The 19,913-nt window shown below is 38.8% G+C and overlaps 2 protein-coding genes across 2 annotated transcripts; both read right to left on the bottom strand.

The window, feature by feature from the left end:
* Nucleotides 1-37: 37 nt before the first annotated feature.
* npepl1 (aminopeptidase like 1) lies at nt 38-6,260 on the bottom strand. Its single transcript, XM_086086613.1, has 12 exons — nt 6,061-6,260; nt 5,223-5,408; nt 4,936-5,106; nt 3,740-3,829; nt 3,586-3,667; nt 3,269-3,411; nt 1,928-2,005; nt 1,744-1,844; nt 1,551-1,674; nt 1,278-1,454; nt 477-587; nt 38-343 (listed from the first exon to the last, which is right to left on the bottom strand). The coding sequence occupies exons 1-12, from the start codon at nt 6,208-6,210 to the stop codon at nt 185-187; spliced, it is 1,572 nt and encodes a 523-aa protein (XP_085942739.1). The 5' UTR covers nt 6,211-6,260; the 3' UTR covers nt 38-184.
* A 613-nt stretch (nt 6,261-6,873) lies between these two features.
* Nucleotides 6,874-18,722, bottom strand: ankrd52b (ankyrin repeat domain 52b). Its single transcript, XM_086087299.1, has 28 exons — nt 18,599-18,722; nt 17,909-17,992; nt 17,743-17,821; nt 17,590-17,660; nt 17,284-17,484; nt 17,072-17,159; nt 16,245-16,387; nt 15,877-16,089; nt 15,716-15,794; nt 15,479-15,593; nt 14,270-14,352; nt 14,055-14,172; nt 13,785-13,853; nt 13,563-13,703; nt 13,423-13,473; nt 12,757-12,868; nt 12,614-12,685; nt 12,329-12,530; nt 12,152-12,239; nt 10,630-10,747; nt 10,342-10,561; nt 9,988-10,075; nt 9,822-9,905; nt 9,491-9,636; nt 9,243-9,325; nt 8,983-9,065; nt 8,789-8,880; nt 6,874-8,406 (listed from the first exon to the last, which is right to left on the bottom strand). Exons 1-28 carry the CDS (start codon nt 18,623-18,625, stop codon nt 8,189-8,191), a joined length of 3,168 nt encoding a protein of 1,055 aa, XP_085943425.1. The 5' UTR covers nt 18,626-18,722; the 3' UTR covers nt 6,874-8,188.
* Nucleotides 18,723-19,913: the final 1,191 nt, after the last annotated feature.

Genomic DNA, 19,913 nt, shown 5'->3' with positions numbered 1-19,913 from the left:
TTTCTAATAGTTGTGAACAAAGCTCAGGAGTCATAGCTGTGTATTATTTCATTTATTGAGTGAAGTCAAATGTAATCAAACAGAGGGCAGACGGACACTTTAAAACACGTTAACCCAAAGTGAATGAGCACTTGCTTCGACAGTTTTAGGTGTGCGGCAATGGCGAGAGCACCCGTTCTGTCTCCTACACCAGCCTTCTCCTTTTGCAGTCCTGCTCCATCTGCTCTTCTAACATATTGGACGCAACACCCAAAGGAGACACTTGGTTCAGCATGGAGTCATCAGAAGCCTGACCGAACAGGGCCATCAGCAGAGCCACGCCGAATCCGGTGGCTCGCTCCCCCTGCCGAGGCAAGTACAAGGATTATGCTGCCTGCTTTTGGTTAATTCAAACGACATGCTTTAAAACTCAATTCAGCACTCCGATCATCCAATCAGAGCACTGACTGACGCCATTAAAAGTTGTTGGTACTCACAGCGTGAACGGGTGAGGCGATGTCAACATGGACCCACACGCCGGGCCAATCAAAGCCTAAGTGCGACACGATGAAGAGGCCAGCGCACGAGCTCTGAGCGTTCTCACGGTCCTGGCAAAATGAAACAAGAATTACAAATTGACTCAAAATCAGGCCTTCAAATTAAACACCACCGAGGTTGCACATTTCATCTCTGAGGGCAGCCATTTTGTCACTTGCTGTTGACTGAAAATAAACAGCACAGCTGTCCAGGGCTCAGGGATCGACCAATCAAAAGCTCATCTGTTTTTTGAGTTTAGTCGTGTGATTTTTGCAAGCTGCGCTGTGATTGGTCATTATCCGAGCACTGAGCAACTGTGATGTCATTTACCGTCGACAGTGAGCAACAAAATGGCCGCCCCGAGATGGATAAAAACAGATGGATTTTGCTGATTTCACATTCTGCAAACAAATATTATTTTGACTTCAATAAATCATTAAAAAAAAGTATTTTTAAATAAATAAATTATATATATATATATATATATATATATAAATTTGGACTTGACTTCCTCTTGAACACATTAACAATAACAGTATTATTTTGACTTCAATAAAGTATTAACCCCCTCCCCCCAAAAAAAAGATATGTATTATTTTGATTTGGCTTCCGCTTTATAACACATTGCCTGTAAAGTTACTAAAGGCATTGTGACAATTTGACCCTGGATCAGATTTATTACATTCCCATGATTTAATTTGGAAATAACTGACTCTAAACACAAATTCCCATTTTTTTCTGTCGGTCTGAGTGCTACTCACAGCCACCGAATTTTTCATGTCAGCAAGAGCAGAAGCAAATTCGGTGAAGTGCAGCTCGGGGCAGTAAACCAGAGGGTGGGCGAGATCGCCGCTGCTGCGCCCGGCACGCACACACGCCGTCTCCCACTGCTCGCTGTTGGTCATCACGGCTGCGTGGTGCTTCCCTGTGGAAATCCCCTAAACAACCGAGACACAAAAAAAAAAAGTGTCACTGTTTACTTTGCTTTCTCAAGGTCAACTTTTATAATTTAAAAAAAAGAACGTTCCCCATACCTGTGCACCCGTCAGTGTGGCCATATCCAGAATAATATCAGCGGACAGATCTTTGCTGGCGTACACCACCCCGTCAGCCAGCACTAACCTTCCCTCTGCATCAGTGTTGTTGATCTCCACAGTCCTTAAAAGTCAAAACGCAGTTTAGCTCGTGTTCAGCTTTAGCAAACAATCATGTGAAAAACACGCTCACTTTCCAGAGTAGAGCGTGTGGATATCATCGGGCCGCGTGGCCGTCGGCCCGACGGCGTTCTCGGCCAGGCAAAACACGGCGTGGAGGTTATCCTTGAAGCCCTGGGACACAGATGGGAATTTGTCACCGGCGTCCCACAACAACTCAACGAGCGAGGCCAACGAGGCTGTCATCGGTAGCTCACCTGTTTGATGGTAGCTTGAAAAGCTCCCAAAATGGCGGCAGCTCCACCGCAGTCTCTCTTCATGCCTGGCATTGTGGTCTAGACCCAATCAAGACAAAAGGCGAAATTTAAACTAACTTGTGTTTAGTAAGTGCTTTAGTTAGAACTCGAAGGGCTTTTGCTCACGTTAATATTTGTAGATACGTACAGAGGGAAGATTAAAATTTACCTTTAAAAATTTGAATAAATTAGGGGTGATTCAAAATTGTAATCGTAATTAATCGCATGACTTCAATAGTTAACTCATGATTAATCGCAAATTGTATCTGTTCTAAATGTACAATATTATATATAACACGTATTTATATTCTTGTTAACATAAGTGTGTGTGTGTGTGTGGGGGGGGGGTACAGAACAGAACAGTAATATGGCTGCATCTTTTAGTCATTGATACAGTAATTTCAAATTAAAATTTAAAAGATGTACTAACTGTACTGTAAAAAACTAGTGTGATTTTGATTTGTGTTGAGGTCATTTTCTGCCACTAGATGGCATAATTGCATTTGTAAGTCGTTGGTGACAGCTCAGTGCATTTTTCTTTTCATATTATGAGCGATCTAATCTTTAACATGAAGTAACTTGTAAAATACAACTTGACCGCAGTGTCCACAAATATATGCATTATTATTAAATGTATTACTGCTAATTTTTGACGTGGACGTGTATGCTGTGTTGCCCCAGTACAGGCTTTTTAAGTAAGGGGCGGTCATTAACTCATTCACTCCCAGTCATTTTCAATGAAGCAACCACCGTCACTCCCGGCTGTTTTACTGGATTTTGGCTGATTTTGCAAGGCCCTCAGAATATTGTGTTCTATTGCTATAAAAACATGGAACCTACCAAAGGAAAGATTAGTCTCTTCTTTCACCAGGAAAAATATATATATTTCTATCTGTTTCCGTTTTGCAGCAATTAGCATTAGAATATAGCTAAATTTCATCATTATTCACAAATCTTTTTAGAAATGCGAGTAAATGAGTTTTTTTAACATGGCCCTGATTGATCTATTTTGCTCTGCTGCCACCTGCTGGCCGTTTGCGTAATAACTACCATTTCTTCAACCGTTCTTTGCAGTTGAGAGGCTGCATCAAAGCCTTCTGCACGCTCTGGCATTAAAAGAAACATTAAAAAAAAATATATATATATGTCTTTGGGACACTTAAAACCATTAAAATAGAACGTATTTATACATTTTTGGGAGCAATGAGTTAAAAAATTAGTGGCGTTAAACGAACTTTAAATCAACTCAAAACTAACATTAATTTTGACACCCCTAGAATAAATTTAAAAAACAAACAGTACCTTCCCCTTGATGCTGAGTCCTCCAGTGTCGTACACGATGCCCTTGCCCACCCACGCAATGGTCTGAGTGGCGCCATCTGGTGTGTGGCTCAAGACTGCTAACGCAGGAGGATTTTCAGCTGCCTTGCCAACTCCATAAATGCCTAAAAAGGACAAAGCTGAAATTAATGTTTGATTTCAATTTGAGTATTTTTGCGTTATGACCAAACAGAAGAACTCAAGTGAAAATAGACAACAATGAATGAAATACTAAGCTTTAAACAAAAATACAAGTATTTTCCACTACTCTCAGAACCAAATGATTCCAGACACATTACCTCCAAAGCCTTTTTCTTTGAGCGCCTCTCCACGAATAATCACAGGAGTTATTCCGAGTTCACTTCCCACTGCTTTGATTTCCTGAAACACACGGGGGTCCATTTAGTGTCTTGGCGGATTGACACATTCCGTTAAGTTGTTGGTTTTCCTCACGTCCAAGAAGTGGTCTGTGTTCATCTCGTTACACGGCGTGTCCACAATGCGAGCCGCCAGTCGCACTCCGTCTGCGGCGTTGGAGAGACACTGGACAAAAAAAAAAGGCAACATGGTGGACTGCAGGACTTCAGTGGCGTCAAATGACGATTAGTGGCATCAACTGGTGTGTTATTTAATCACCGGATGCCCATTTGGTTCTTTGTTTAGCCAGCATTTTTTTTAATACATTATTTCTAGTTCTTCTATTTACTTTTAAAATTCAATTTCCCATGATAACGTTGATAAGTTGTTATACCTCCCAAAATATTACATTATTAAATGTAGAATCACACTTTTAATATCAAACTTTTTGTTACCTGCAATGATCTGAGTAACATTTTTGCATTCCTATTCTAACTGTCATATCGTCACTGGCAGGGTTATTCAATACAAGGTTATAATATTAGTTTGGGATTTTTTTTTTATAAATATTATAGTTATTAATTTATTTTATTTCATTTTGACTTTTTTTAAAGCTAGTTTTAGGTTTTATCGAGTAGGTTTGCTAGTTTATTATTTTTTTCAAAGAGGCTTTATTTGAGTTTAGAGCACACACAAAGAAAACTGGACTAAATATTGTTTAATAAAGTTAAGTAAACAACCTCATTCTGTACGGATGTATGCCATTACTGAATTAAAGACATTTATTTAAAATGAACCCCGAAAGCTCATGTATGATATTAATGAAGAAAAACAAAGAACATTTTCACTATAATTATCGTTAGCTTTATAAGATGCAAGATGTAGTTTAGATTTTTTTTTTATTATATTAAAATGTTTGGGGGATTGTTACCCCCAATTTTAGTCGTTTCATTTTCATTAACTATAATAACCTAATTTTCACAAATCAATACTATTGGTCAAAAGTGCCCTTAGCCCAGTGCCTCAGTTATTTTCTGCTACAGCCTCCTAGGAAGAAGAAAATATTTTGCACCTCCCTAACTCTGCGCCACAACTATCATTTTGCTAAGAAATTATTATCAGTACACCTTTGCATAACATTGTATCCTTTGAGATTTGAGGGTGACACCCAAAACATGAGGAATATTGCCTTTGCTCTAATAGACAGCAGTTGCTCAAAATAAATAAACAACCCACATCCAAAATACAAAGAAACAGGATAAATGTGAAGATGAGCACAACGCATTCAGTACCTGAAGCTCGGCTTCATCCATCTGGTTGTTTTCTTGGCCGACAATCACAAACTCGACGGCGACGTGCTTCTTCTCGATCCTGCGCGAGGATGCGGAGCGGCGAGAGAAGATGGGGAACGCTCTGGAAATGGCACAGGATGACGCAAATACGTCTGAGCGCTCGCACACCATCTGCAGAGGACACACACATACGTCAGATGTCAACATCCACTGGACACAAACGATTTTAGTCGCAAATGGAAACTGATCAATTTGGAAAAAAAAGAGAATGCGGTGAAGATACTGACCACGATGCAGCGGTTGTTCCCTCCAGGGAGACAAGAGCGAACCAGACGGGAGATAAAGTGGGCAGAAGAGGGGCTGTTGTGCCTGCTGACCCGTGAAGGAATGGCCGCCACGGCTGCATAGTTGAGGTACAGAGGACAGCTGTCCGTGGGCTTGGGGCTCAAAGTATTTAGTGCAGCCTGCCAAATCTGAAAGAACACCACTCATCAGTACTTAAAACAAATATGAGCTGTAAATGTTATAAAGACGTGCCTAGGGTGTAATAGTTTTTTTTTTTTTGGGGGGGGGGGCTGTAACGTAACACCACAATTTAAGGGTGGGGGTAATGTATTCAAATGCGGCCTTTCGACACACTTTATTTGTGCCGCTCACAATAAGTAATGCATTAACGCAATTCTGAGTCCTTAAAGGATAACCACGAGGTCATGACTGGCAGAAACCCTTGATCACAAATCCACTTTTATAGGCCGTGTCACACAAGCAGTTCAGATTGTTTCCAGCAAGTTCCTCCATTAGGAAATAACAGATTATCCAGACTTTAAAGCATGTTAACCTAGTGAAATGGGGTTAACACAAGATTAATTCATAGACACGTGAAATTAAGCAATTAAACGCTCCACCGTGGTGGAAAATGTTAAGTTATTCAAATTGATAGTTTTCTAGTCAGCGATAAAACGATTGGAAGTTCGGCGTCTGGAGTATAAAGAGGCATTGAAGTGGAGTCATCGGAAGTTAACTTTAGAGACTGAGCGGCTGGTGAGCTAGTAATTTAGGTTAGCTTGCTGTGTTAGCTAAACCTTAGCATTAGCAAGTAGTCATTGTCATCCATGTACGCGTTACCTCTTTACTGACGACAGGCTGAAGTTTGCCTTTGATACGGCCCCAGTCAACTTGTTGAAGGTTAGCATGCTGTCCGATAATCAGAATCGGGCGAGTCTGTGGGTCGGAGTCACCGGCAGACGGCTTGAACTCCAGCACCACGTTCGCCATTTTTGGGACAAGCTAACATGCAGCTAATGTTTGATAGCGGAAGCAGTGCCGGCGACGGTAGCCCTGACAGGACTAAATAGATAACGCGACTTTGTAATACTACGACACGTTATACTACCAGGAAAAAAATTAATTAATTCACAATAAGGTTTAAATAAATTATATTTTATATATTTATATTATCTCTCTCTCTCTCTATATATACATACATATATATATATATATATATATATATATATATATATATATATATATATATATATATATATACATATATATATATATATATATATATATATACATATATATATACATACATATATATATACATACATATATATATATACATATATATATATATACATATATATATATATACATACATATATATATATACATACATATATATATATATATATATATACATATACACACATATATATATATATTTGTTTAAAATTAACAGCAACCTTTCTGTGTTAGAAAAGTGCTTTCAAAAATACATAAAATGTGGCCGTTGTAAGAACCAGAAGAGGCAGTTTAGGGCGTCAAACATTCATACACTCTTGGTTATGATGAATAGGCACAGTAGCCATAGTAAGGTTCCACAGCAGTGTTGTACAAAAAACAAACGTACTTGTCAATTATTACATCAAAGCGCCATCACAAAGTAAGTATTTTTATTTCTTTCAGCAAAATCCACATCATTTAAGTTGATACACCCTGAAATGTCAAAAACTCGTATGTGTGGTACCCGACAGTTGTTCACATCGATAGCTATCACACTTGTGTTTTTTGAGTCTTACTTAAGTCCAAATAAAAAATGGGGGATTTCTCAAACTGCATAGGTTTTAATAATCTTAAAACAAATGGATTTCTGTATCACAATTAATATTTGCAGGATACTGTGAAACGTAAACATCCATGTTAGAGTGCAAATACATTAAAGCCATTTTAACATAACCCACTTGGTATTGCATTAGAAAAATAAAACATCACATGATGAGTAAAAGTAAACAATTATCAACCAACCCAATCAATATTAAAATTATATGTAATTTAAGTGTCATTTTCCTGCTTGTGGAGGTGTAATGTGCACATTTTTATGCAATATATTTAAATTTTACTGAATGTCAGTAAATCTCAACATGTAGTTTACAGTCACTTGCAGACAAGCAAATTAAGCTTTTGGATTTTCAGCCTCTGGTGTCACTTGTTAGATGCGAGATATTAAACGTACTTGAGAACACAGAAATGCATTGTCCAACAGTAAATTAACCAGCAGAACATATTTGATACATTTGCTGTTGTGGATATCATAGAGTGAAATTGTTTGCAAGGTCATTGTGCATGAAAATATGTACATTTAATTTTAAACATATTTTCTCTGTCACCTCATTTGTTCTATTCTCTTGCATACTACTATGCCCTGCTCAAAATGTGCTTTGAATTGCACCACAGCATACATGTACATGAGGTTTTCCTTCATTTGATGAAAAAATAAAAAATAAACATGCTGAAATATAGTTATACGGATCTTGATATAAGACTAACAAGCATCTTCAGCCTATGTAGTGTCTGCTACAACCTAATTGCATAAAGCATTCAACTTACCATAACATGATAGATAATAAAAAAAACGAATATTCAGAAAATACATGAGCACAGACACACCTGCACACAAACATACACATCACATGTAAACACAAGCATTTTGGTATATAGCAGCAGAGGACAGAGAAATAGGGTTTTAGCTTATGTGAAGACAAGAGCTACATAAAAATAAAAAAAATCAGTAACCATGGTTCAAGAGGACGGGTTGTGTACTTCTATTTTATGGTTACTACTTCATTTAACTTAAGCATACAGTATGTGCGGCGGTTTAATATTAGTTCGTCTAAGACTTTAGATACGCTGTTAGTAAATGTTGCTGAAGTATAGACGGGATGCCATGATCAGAGGAAGCAAGTCGAAACGCTCACTCGGTGACACAGTGGTGCAGGATGGAGCTTGAACGGCCTTTGACATTGGACCCGCACGTGGCGGCGATGCCGCAGTTATTTAGGGTGGGGTTGAAGCAGGAGGCCATGCTGTTGTTGGACTCTCGTAGGGGGAACGGCTTCATGGTGGAAAGGATCAGGGCCAGGCAGTCAGCCACTTTCTTGTTGGGGGCACAGGCCAAAGCTGGGGTGTGGCCTGCCGGTAACAAACCACAGTGTTGGTTTCATATGAAAGTAATGGCGGGGCATTGATCACTTACAGTAAGTAGGCTACATACCAGGAAATCTACATGACTGAGCATCTGATGTGCTTTTAATACTTCCTATATCGCTTACAATTCCATGCATGTTTCTATGGCCCATGAAAGGTTGCCAATTATATTCCAAAACTAGCTATGAAAACAAAATACAAAAAAAACAAATGCAGGGCAGCGTTCCAATATTAATCTCAATAGGCTAGTTATACATAAAAATACATTAAAAAGCTTGAATTGTGGTAACTGGAATTTTGGACCTCATCCAGCCCCATCTTGTCAGGTAGCGAGATGCAAAATGTTCTTTTTGATAGCATTGCTTACCTTCGCCATCCACCGCCATGACCGCTGCTCCCCTGCTGAGTAACACCTGCACAACAGTCGCCAGACCCTTCCTTGCCGCGATGTGAAGGGGCCTGGACAAGAAAAGAGATCTCATTACAAAGAACTATGGTGGTAAAAAAAAAAAATAATGCTTCGTCATCATGAGTGTTGCGGAGCAGAAGAAGCCAACTCACATTTGGAGTGCACTATTTGTTGCATTTATGAGGGAGTGGTCACTGATTTCTCCTAGAAGCAGGAGTGCACACATCTCATGACCCTGTGGAATAAATTACATTAAAAAGTCACATTCAGTACGCCAACAATGACAAGAAGATTCTTATTCAAAAGGCAAAATGGATGCTCGCTGTATTGATCTCTCAATGTAATCTGGATGCAAACGTTATTGTGCCACTGAGTGCCTAATAACTCATGCACTTGTGTTTGTGTGTTTGACCTTAGTGCACGCTAAGTGAAGGGCTGTGTTATTATTGATATCCACCAGGGTCAGGTCTGGCTTCGCCTTGTGCAGCAAAAATTCTGAAATACATAAAAAAAACTTTTCATATTGACTAGGGGGTCTCTTGTGCAGTAACCAGTACATGCAAAGGGCTACATTTATTATGAAAAGGACAAAACTGGTGATCAAAGGACTCCTGCTGTGACCTGAGAGGAGAAATGTTTACAATGTGAAAGGACACATACCAACAGCCATGGTATGTCCGCAGTCAGCGGCAATCATCAGAGCGGAGCGCCCACTGTGGTCCGCAGCATCGAGTTCTGCCCCCTGGGCCAGGAGCAGTTGGAGCCCTGGAACATTTCCGGAGTAGGCAGCCGCATGCAGCGGGGTCCTGCAATCACACAGCAAGGACAAGAAAAGACAAAACAAGGTGATAAGATATGATTCGTGGCAACTAATTAACCACGAGGTTGAGAAAATACTGTACATATGCTTCTGAAAAAAAATTATAATAATAACCACACAAAAAAAACACAGGGACATCAGAGCAAAGGGATTGCAAAAAGTAGAACCCACCTTCCTTTGGCATCACTAATTTTAACTATTTGAGGGCCAACTGTCTTAACAAGAAGTTCAGCAGCAATATCATGTCCTTTAATTCTGCAAACGGAAAAATAATATACAGTCAACACAATTCTTTTTTAATTATTTCTAATAGATAAACATTTTCAATGGGACTCACAAAGCACAGTGCAATGGATTGAAGGAATTTCCTTCCTGGTTTCCAAAAAGTTTGTTTTCAAGTAAAATGCGTAAACATCCTTCATGACCTACACAAGACACAAATTGGAAAATTATTTAGAAGCAAATTTCTGGAAGAATACACTTCACAGGAACTACCAAAAGGTCTATTTTCTGAAGAATTTCATTAGCTTGACTTGGATTTTTTTTTTTTTGCTTTCTCGTGATCCTGCACAGGAAAAAAATAGCGATAACAGGAAGGATGTTTTTGCTTGACTGTTTTGTTGTTCTCTAATTAGCAATGAACCAAACTGTTTTAGTTCCATGAAAAATGTACATCTTCCCAAAGTCTTACCATGGTAGGCAGCCCAGTGAGTGGGTGTGTAGCCTCTGTAATCCAACATGGAGTCCAGAGGGTCTGCTTTCAATGCAGCTTGTAGTAAAGTGTGTAGTAGTTGTGTGTGGCCGCAGGACGCAACAAGATGCAGCGGCGTCCTTCCCTGAGAGTCTCGACACAGTGCAGAGGCGCCATGTTCCAATAAAGCTGACGTACTGTCGTTGCTACCCAGCATGGCCTGCAGGTTGTAGACAAGAGAGATTTTAATGTTATACAGACGAGCGACACGTTGACACACTAACGTACAGCTCGATGTAACGCCGTGAAGCCCTTCTTGTCACCAGCATCCGGATTTGATCCTTTCTCTAATAGGATGTGGACACAATCTGTGTGGCAGCCCAGAGCTGCCAACATGAGGGCAGTCCTGCAAAAAAACAAAAAAAACACTGAAATGATTTTGGTTTACATGTTAAAGTTTTGTGCAATCAAACCCATTAGCAAGCCTGTCTACTATCTAAACAGGGCTCTTCTTTACAACACAGGCTTGTGCCTAGCACATGTTTGATCTGCATTGAACCACAATAATGTAGAAGTATACATGCAGTTATTTTTTATTCAATTATCACTTCCTGGTTTTCCATTAAAAGTATTTAAAACGGAATTATATTAATTTTCTCATGAGTTTCTTGTCTATGGAGGACCAAAAATGAAAATAAAAACAGATATAAAAAAATATATAAATTGAAATAAAAACAACAAAGATATACATACAAAAAGTAAAAAACAAACAAACAAAAAAACGACATTATAAAAATAAAAATAAATACAAAAATTAATGTGGAAACAAATACTAAAATAAATACATTGAATTTAATATCAATCAATAAATAAAAAGGCTCTGCTCTCATATTTATTTATTTATTTCATGCTGCAGACGCTGTCAACATGACATGCGTCATAAAAAATTATTTAAATAAGGGGGCGGACCTAAGTGTGTCTTGGGTTGGATCATTTCCACTTGTATTTATTTATTTATGTATGTATACAGTACAGGCCAAAAGGTTGAACACACCGCATGCAATGCATTTTCTTTATTTACATTGTAGATTCTCACTGAAGGCATCAAAACTAAGAATGAACACGCGGAATTATGTACTTAACAAAAAAATAGTGAAATAATTGAAAACATGTTTTATATTCTAGTTTCTTTAAAATAGCCACCCTTTACTCTGATTACTGCTTTGCACACTCTTGGAATTCTCACCTCTGGGAACAGTATTGAAGGACAATACTGTTAGAAAACAATTTCAGGTGACTACTCTTGAAGCTCATCGAGGGAATGCCAAGAGTGTGCAAACAAATCAGAGTAAAGAGTGACTATTTTTGAAGAAACTAGAATATTAAACAGGTTTTCAATTGTTTCCCGTTTTTTTAAGTACATAACTCCACATGTGTTAATTCATAGTTTTGATGCCTTCAGTGAGAATCTACAATGTAAATAGTCATGAAACTAAAGAAAATGCTTTGCATGAGAAGGTGTGTCCAAACATTTGGCCTGTACTGTATATATATTTTTTGTTGTTGTTGTTTTTATTTCCATTTATATTATTTTTTTTGTATTCATTTTTTGAATCATATTTTTTATTTCCATTTTCCCCCCACTATTGTTCATTTATTTATTTTGGCATTTTTGGTCCTCCATACATGTCGTGCCGGTCAGTCCACTCCCCTAACCGTCGACAAATTAAAAGGTTATAGCTCTCTGCTCTTGTATTAAGTAGATGAGCTTGTTTAAGCTGTAAATAAAAAAATATAAGAATTAACTCACTGTCCTTGTGTGTCTTGGCTGTCAATAATGTCAGCACTGCGTTCTCTATTCACCAGCAAAAGCAGACAGTCCACATGGCCCTTTGCAGCTGCACACATAAAAACACGATAAGGAAACAACACATTGGCCCACAAAAAAATAAAAAAAAATAAAAAAGACTCCTTTGTCAACTCCAACCTGCAGCATGGAGAGCAGTCCTCTTTTGCTTGGGCTCCTTCAGCGTGCAGGAAGCTTGATGTTCCAGCAGCACCTCCACACACGAGGTAAAGCCTCTCTGAGCAGCGAGGTGGAGGGCCGTTTGCCCCTCAATGTCTCGCACATCCAGACTGACTAACGTCTCACACAGCAGACGCAGGGCCTCACAGTGACCATAATACGCCTGTCAACACGACACACGTGCTGCAACAGGCAGTCGTCCACAAACCACAAGCAAGATATCTCTGACGGATTTGCACTACTCACAGCTAAGTGCAGCGGACTAACGGGAATATTACTTTCAGCCTCTTCTAAGCAGTTGAAAGAAATCACCAGCAGCTTGAATCGGGAAAACAAACTGAGTGTGAGCTAAAGCTATATTGAATAAAATAAAATAAAATAGCACTGACCATTTCCAGATGCTGCTTGTTGCCGTAAGCTGCTGCATAGTGGACAGCACTGTAACCTTTAGTGTTCTTTACAGTTGGGTTTCCTCCGCTGTCCAGCAAATACTCCAAACACCTGGAAAAAAAAAGAAGGGAAAATCAGGAACCTCCTAGAGTTCTCTTTCTTCTGTTCCAAGTAAAAAGGGACAGCCTAACAATAATCTACAACTACTAATATTAAAAAATGGCAAGTTGGAAGTTTAGTCAGTTGTCATCTGGCAAGTTTCGGAAAACTCTAAATAAAAACAACACTTTCACTTGCCATGTGATTTTCTCAATTGCCTTGATTTTTAGATCTACTTCATATGAAAACGAACCTGAAAAATTACCTGGGGTGTTATAAAATAATGAAACATATTTCATGATAGTTCTGCCCTGAAAGCAGACCCCTCTAACATGAAATTTACAGTACAGCTAAACTATTGCGTACACTTAACACATAATCTTCTATAATCAATACAAATACTACACTGTATTTAGAAATCTGTAAAGTATTCATTTAAAAAATATGTTTATTATTGTGGTTTTAGTTTACAGTGGTTTGTAATGGGTTTTTTTTAAAACTCTTATAAGATGATCAAAATAAGGCAGAATTTTGATTCAGCACAGTATAAATAAGATGTAACATACAGAGATGCCTCTTGTTCCTTTTCCACTCTGCAGTCAGAGCTGGTCTCCCCTCTGAGTAACCAAAAAGGCAAACAATTGATATTCTTTAACTTTCATACTAAACTAACAGCATCTATTTTTGTCATTGCTCAGGACTTCACCCGAAGAAAGTGTGTGATGCAGCAGCGTAGTGCAGAGGGCTGCAGCCCATCAGGTCTAACTCGTTGATCTCCGAGCCGCCTTTCACCAGTGTGATTGTACACTGGCTGTTACCGTTGGCTGCAGCGTAGTGCAAAGGAGATCTGTGGGGGTGGGGGGTACAGGAAATGACTGATAATAACCCATCTTGGCAGCTATGCAGCATGAAATTGTATTTTGCTTACCTTCCCAAATGATCCTTTACATCAAGTTCAGCGCCACTGTTTATCAACATGTTAAGACAGTCCACATTTCTGGCAAAAGCACAAGAAACATGCATTTACAAAAACTTTTATCTGTCAACTATAACAAGAGACGATGTGTGTGTGTGTGTGTGTGTGTGTGTGTGTGTGTGTGTGTGTGTGTGTGTGTGTGTGTGTGTGTGTGTGTGTGTGTGTGTGTGTGTGTGGGGGTGTGTGTGTGTGTGTGTGTGTGTGTGTGCGCGCGTGTATTACCCTCCAAATGCAGCTGCATGCAGACATGTCCTCCCAAGTTCATCCTGTGTGTTTATATCAAACCCAAAGGATGGTGTCTGGCAGCCGGTCGGAGAGTGCACAATGTTGTAATACTGACCTATATGATACACAAGCAAAAAGTGCTCTAAGTAAACGTTGTAAGAGAATGCCACTTAAGTATTCAAGGCTGCTCCATTCATCATACAAGTTCTCACCATTTGTGAGTAACTTGCGACAGCAGTCTGAAAAGCCATACAGCGCTGCCAAGTGTAATGGAAGCATCCCATGGATCCCCTGTCTGCGGAAAGCCAGAATTGTTAGTCAACATGAAAATGTAGTAGAATTATGAAACTTTTAGAATGTGTTGAATTCATTTTATACAGTTTTCCCCTCCATCTGCTTTACATTATATGCCCCCCCCCCACACACTGTTTGATACTATTTTTTTTACATGGTTTTATTGTCCACAAGTTATTTACTAAAACTAGTCATTTTTTACCACACATTCTATTTTCATAATCATAGTGAACATTTTGCATCCCTGAAATTGCTATCCACCTTATCATTATGGGATAAACTGCCCGTTTAAGAAAACATCAGATTTTTTTCCGTGGGGGACTTTTTTTTTTACCAGTGTTTTTTTCTTTCCTCTATGAAAGCTGCAACACTGGATAGCTGCAGAAAAATTATTTATACATGTTTAATAATGTTTCCATAATATTAGATTGTGTACTTGGATGTTGTCAAGTTTAACATGTCCATTCTGTCATAGTGAAAAATCAATTGATATGAAAACTGTTCAGAAATTTCCCACACACACAAATCAATATTATTGCTCAATCCCCATTCCCCACATAGTTCTGTTATTTATTGATTGATTGATTATCTATTTATTCATTTTTACAAATTATTGACCAATCTAAAATTATGAAAATGTCTAGCTCTCTTTTACAATGTAATGACTCAACAAATATTGTTTTGTTTTGTTTTTCTCCTGAAAAGTGAGATGTGAGGATTCTGCCCAACGCTAGTGATTTGTTCTACATTACTCAGCCCTCTTAATGCCTGAATCATAACGCTAAGTGAAGGTCAATCATGTGCTCATTAAAAGCTAACATTACCCAAACATATGTCCACCCTGTCTTTGACCACCCTGTCACAAACTCACATATTTTGCTTTGTGCATGTACATTGTCTGCTTGCAGTTAAAAAAAAAAGTGTGTGAGCTTGATCAATATATACATTTCTAACAGCATTATATCTACTTCAATTTTTCCACTCTAAGTATGGAGTGTGAGTAATTTTGCCACACTTGCAATTGATATTCAATCATTCAATTCAGTTATTGAGATGGGTGTCTCGATTTGTACACACAGACCAAATAACAGGATTCATTTATACAACTATGCTGAAATACAACTTACCTGGCTTTGTCAGCACCATTAGTCAGCAGAGTGCTGATCAACAACTCCTGACCATAACGAGCAGCAACATGGAGAGGAGTGTTGCCGTATATGTCGACACAGTCAATTTCACCGCCTGGACAGAAGGCAAGAACAATTAAATGACACGTGACATTATTATTTTTGAGCCACGATCATGACGCATCCCCTTTTGAAAATGCTAACACCCCCCCCCCCCCCCCCCCCCCCGTTTTTTACCATTTTGGATAAGAATCTGGGAGCCTGTGAAGCGGCCATGCATAGCAGCCATTTGCAAAGGGCTCTTGCCTTCTTTACTCTGTTGAAGACATTTTTTAAGTGAATTTAGAGCATTAAGAAGATGCGACTTTAATTATTTTCTCAATATTTTCCCTGTTAACCTGCATGTTGACATCAGCCCCATTGTTAACGAGCAGCTCAACACACAGCACCCCGCTGGAGGAGGCGGCGGCCAGGTGGAGCGGAGTGACGCCATGGTAGTTGGGCTGGTTGATGTTGGCGCCACAATTGACCAGCTCATAGGCCACAGTCTCCTGGCCCGTTTGGCAGGCCATGTGGAGAGCTGCGTTTCCAAACGTGTTTGGTTCATCAGTCTGGAAGGCAGGGGAAGGGGGGGGGGGGGGGTGTCAGTCATTTGTCTGTTGGTTCGCAGCTCGAGGAAAAAAGTCCTCATACTCGTATCAGTCCGAAACCCCCCCACTACTTTTTTTAGAATTTTTTCTGTAAACAAATAAGAAATAAACTATACCTCCACTCCAAGTTCCAACAGATAATTGACCACATCTAAATGTCCACTGATTGCTGCAGCATGTAGTGGTGTGTAGCCACATTTGTCTTTGCATGATGCATCGGCACTGTGAGACACCAGCATCTTCACAATGTCCAAATGTCCTGGGGGAGAGAGGCGAAATCACAATGTTTACCTCCCACAAGACACAGTATCTCTTTTTTGGTAACCCACACCTGCCGCCATTGTATATACCGAAAGTTTATGTTTTTGTTTTGTTTTTAATAACCTATTATGAGATTTACATGTTGCTCTTATTTTTTTAGTTAATAAAGTCTGAATATGTTAAGCTTCTTGGGTGATTTTCTTTATGCTCACTCTGCACCGTGTTGATTTATTATTTACATTCCTGGACAACAAATAGCTACGTGCTATTACTGCATCTCTACTTTAGAGTTAGGAAGTGATAAACACCAGTGTTGTGAAGGATGCAACAGAAGTGTTAACACATACAAACAGAGCTGTTTACTTGAGATCACATGTTATGAGCAGGGGGAAATAAACAACCTCTGCAGGCGAGGGTTGTACTGCACGCAGCTTTATTTTTAGTTGCTGGGACTACAGTAACTTTTGTGTTTAAAGAGTCACAGGAAGATTTCCGTAATTGCCTTGCAGAAGATCCAGAAGGAAGAAAATGCTTGTAAGAGTGAATAAAATAAAAATAAAAATCAATACTTCTGCTGTCTAGTCTCAATTCTTGTAAAGGTGACAATAAATGTATTTGTCTAAACCATTTCAGCATTCTCTCCAAATTTTCAGCCAACACCACCACCAACACCACCACTTACCAAGATATGCAGCCCAGTGTATCGGCTGCTTTTCCTTTTTGTCCTTGCCGCTCGCGTTGGCACCCTTGCTCAGTAGCAAGTTCACCATCTGTAGAGAGCAAGCATCTGCTTTACAGTACAAAATGGAAAAATTTACTTTTGACAATGACCAAAATTAATAAAAAAATTAATAAAAAAAGGACACACAAGTGAATGTCTGTAGGAAAGCGTACCTCTCCATGTCCACTGTGTGCTGCGTGATGCAAAGGTGTTCGTCCTGAGTGGTCAAAAACATCCAGGCTGCACACATGAGGTATCAACGTTTCAGCACAGCCAGTAGCCCAGTTTGCTGCAGCCATGTGTAGTGGCGTATGCCAGAATTTGTCCCGTGTGTTGATCTCTGCATTGTGCTTAAGCAGCAGCTCCACAGCCCTCTGAAGAGAAAACGGAAAAAGAAAAAAGAAAAATCAAGGAAAGTCCAATAAAACAATCTGTATACTGCATTCCTTGAAACAGTTCAATGGCAAGAATGAGCATACTTCATTTCTGGAGGCAGCTGCTCTATGTAAAGGAGTCAACAAACCCTGGTCCTTAGTGTTGATATTGGCACCTGTTAAAAAGCAAACCAAAAAAAAGGCTATGTGGCTTGTTTCTATTGGTGATTAAGAAACTCTCAATATGTCAAGCTTTACCTGCGGTGATAAGAAGTTCCATAATCTGAATGTTGCCAAGGTAAGCAGCAGCATGAAGCGGTGTGCTTTGTTCATGGTCCTGCGTAAAACAATATTGAATAATTTAATTAACAAAAATGCAAAATCCTGATCAGAAAACAAACAAAGAATAAGAGAATAATATTACCAACGAATTGACATCCTCTCTATGGCTTAACAAAAACGTCACTTCTTCAGTATTTTGGCTGAAAATAGCCTGGACCAACGGACTCTGAAAAAGTGATTTGACATGTAAGAAAAATAATAAACAGATTCACCAAAACCTCAAGGGTGTTGGATTAAATAACAACTTAGTCTAGATAGGTCCCTTCAAACCGGGCATTTTCAGTAAGCACTCAAATACTAAGGGAAACACAAACTGTAATCAATTAAAAGTTTCTTAGTTAAATGCAAAAACATAGCGTGCAGATAGGGGTGCGTCGTGATGTCGGTCGTGATGTCGGTAGGCTACATCCCAGTCCAGAACACCACACGATAGACATCAGTCGAGATGGTACCTGTGTTTCCTTTTTCCAAGTTAGTTAACTAAATCTCCATGATACTTGTGTTTTTTGACTATTTTAGGTGTACTTGTGATTACAATTACAACATTATTTAAAATAAATAAATAAATAAAATACGTGTACATAATGGCAGACAGAGAAACATAAACGCAAATGTTACTACGCAAAGTGTAATTTAGACGACTTGTGTGTCACGGTTGTAACATAGCCGTATGCCTGTTAGCAAACTGCTCGAAATGTCGCCAAGTCAACCGGTTGTATTGCAAAGTTGGAAAACAAGCGACATTTCAGTTACCACGAGGATTTTCACGTACCTGGTCCTTGATATCTCTATACTCCATTCCTAAATTCTCCCGTACGCTCTTTCATTCACACTGTCTATGTGTACATGTTATTCAATGGCAGACAGCTCGTTAGCCTCGTTAGCGAGTACATTTGTGAAGACAAAGGTCTCGCGAGATGTCATAGCACTGTGATGACAAGCGTGAAGTTGAGTGTAAAACTTCGGTATGACTCAAACAAACTGCAGTAATTAAAATAAATAAATAAATAAATAAGATAATTACAAAAGGTTTAATACAACCAAATGCCATGGCTCACAATTCATGGACATGCTGGTATTCAGACAATTACATACTTTTAGATTCTGATTCAGACCACTTTATTTATTTACTTTATTTAATCTTACAAATGTCACAATATTCTCTATAGTTTCAAACATTGTTAAAAACATTACAAACTGAAAACAGTGTAAACCTCTTGCCCGTACGCTGAGTGACAGTTCAAAAGTTAAACCATAAGTAGCACACAGAAAATTTAAGGGGAAAATGTGGAGGTTTGGAAGACAGGTGGATCAATAGTGACTCATACTTTCTTCTTAAGCATGTATATGGGTAAAACAGCTCAGCTGCAAATGTTGATTTAATTGACAACCTAGCTAGTTGATAATAATACTACTACTACTACTATTAATAATAATAATGTATAACAACTTCGGAGAATACTTTAATGAAAGAATGAATGAAAAGAAAAATGCATTTCAATATGTAGCAGTAAATTATGATATTGAATTTATTTTTTGTAATTTTGTCATTCCTTTTGTGTTAATTAGGGGCAGATATGACAAGTTTTACATATTTTTTGTTTATGTCCTCTTTCATTTTTTTTTAAATAAATAAAATAAATACATTTAAAAATATATATAAATAAATAAATAAATAAAATGAACCAATTTAAGATTCTTCATCCAGTCTCAGATTACCCATTTACTTGATTTCACGTGGAATGGCAACAGCGCCTCTTACTGACCATGCTGGGATTTACTACTATCAGAATCCAAACGGGCCATTTGGGTGAACGATGTACAGCCGACCGCACCGCGTATTCGCCGATTGGCACCCGCGGATTCACATATTTGCAGATGTTTTGTCAAAGTATTAGCCACAAAGTCGGCAAATTATGTTTGCAAAATGATGCTGTAATGGACAAATACAATCAAAACTGCAAAATGGCACAAGGCCACCCAGCCCAGAACATAACATATGTTAACATTTACCTCAATCGCAACTTCGACGTACGGCTCAGAATCCAAGACGAAATTAATGTTTATCGGTCTATGACACACACACA

This window comes from Leptonotus elevatus, chromosome 10, assembly GCF_054856555.1.
Source record: "Leptonotus elevatus isolate MCC_2025b chromosome 10, RoL_Lele_1.0, whole genome shotgun sequence".
Lineage (NCBI taxonomy): Eukaryota > Metazoa > Chordata > Actinopteri > Syngnathiformes > Syngnathidae > Leptonotus > Leptonotus elevatus.
This window is presented reverse-complemented; position numbering and strand designations above follow the sequence as displayed.

Excerpts from the sequence above, each read along its gene's own strand:
- ankrd52b (XM_086087299.1), bottom strand. The coding sequence starts at position 18,625 with ATGGAGTATAGAGATATCAAGGACCAG. Across the intron at positions 9,906-9,987 it reads AATCCATTGCACTGTGCTTT|AATTAAAGGACATGATATTG; the intron begins GTGAGTCCCATT and ends TTCCGTTTGCAG. Across the intron at positions 8,881-8,982 it reads ACAAATAGTGCACTCCAAAT|GCCCCTTCACATCGCGGCAA; the intron begins GTGAGTTGGCTT and ends TTTCTTGTCCAG.
- npepl1 (XM_086086613.1), bottom strand. The coding sequence starts at position 6,210 with ATGGCGAACGTGGTGCTGGAGTTCAAGCCGTCTGCCGGTGACTCCGAC. Across the intron at positions 5,107-5,222 it reads GGAACAACCGCTGCATCGTG|ATGGTGTGCGAGCGCTCAGA; the intron begins GTCAGTATCTTC and ends TGTCCTCTGCAG. Across the intron at positions 3,830-4,935 it reads TGGATGAAGCCGAGCTTCAG|TGTCTCTCCAACGCCGCAGA; the intron begins GTACTGAATGCG and ends TTTTTTGTCCAG.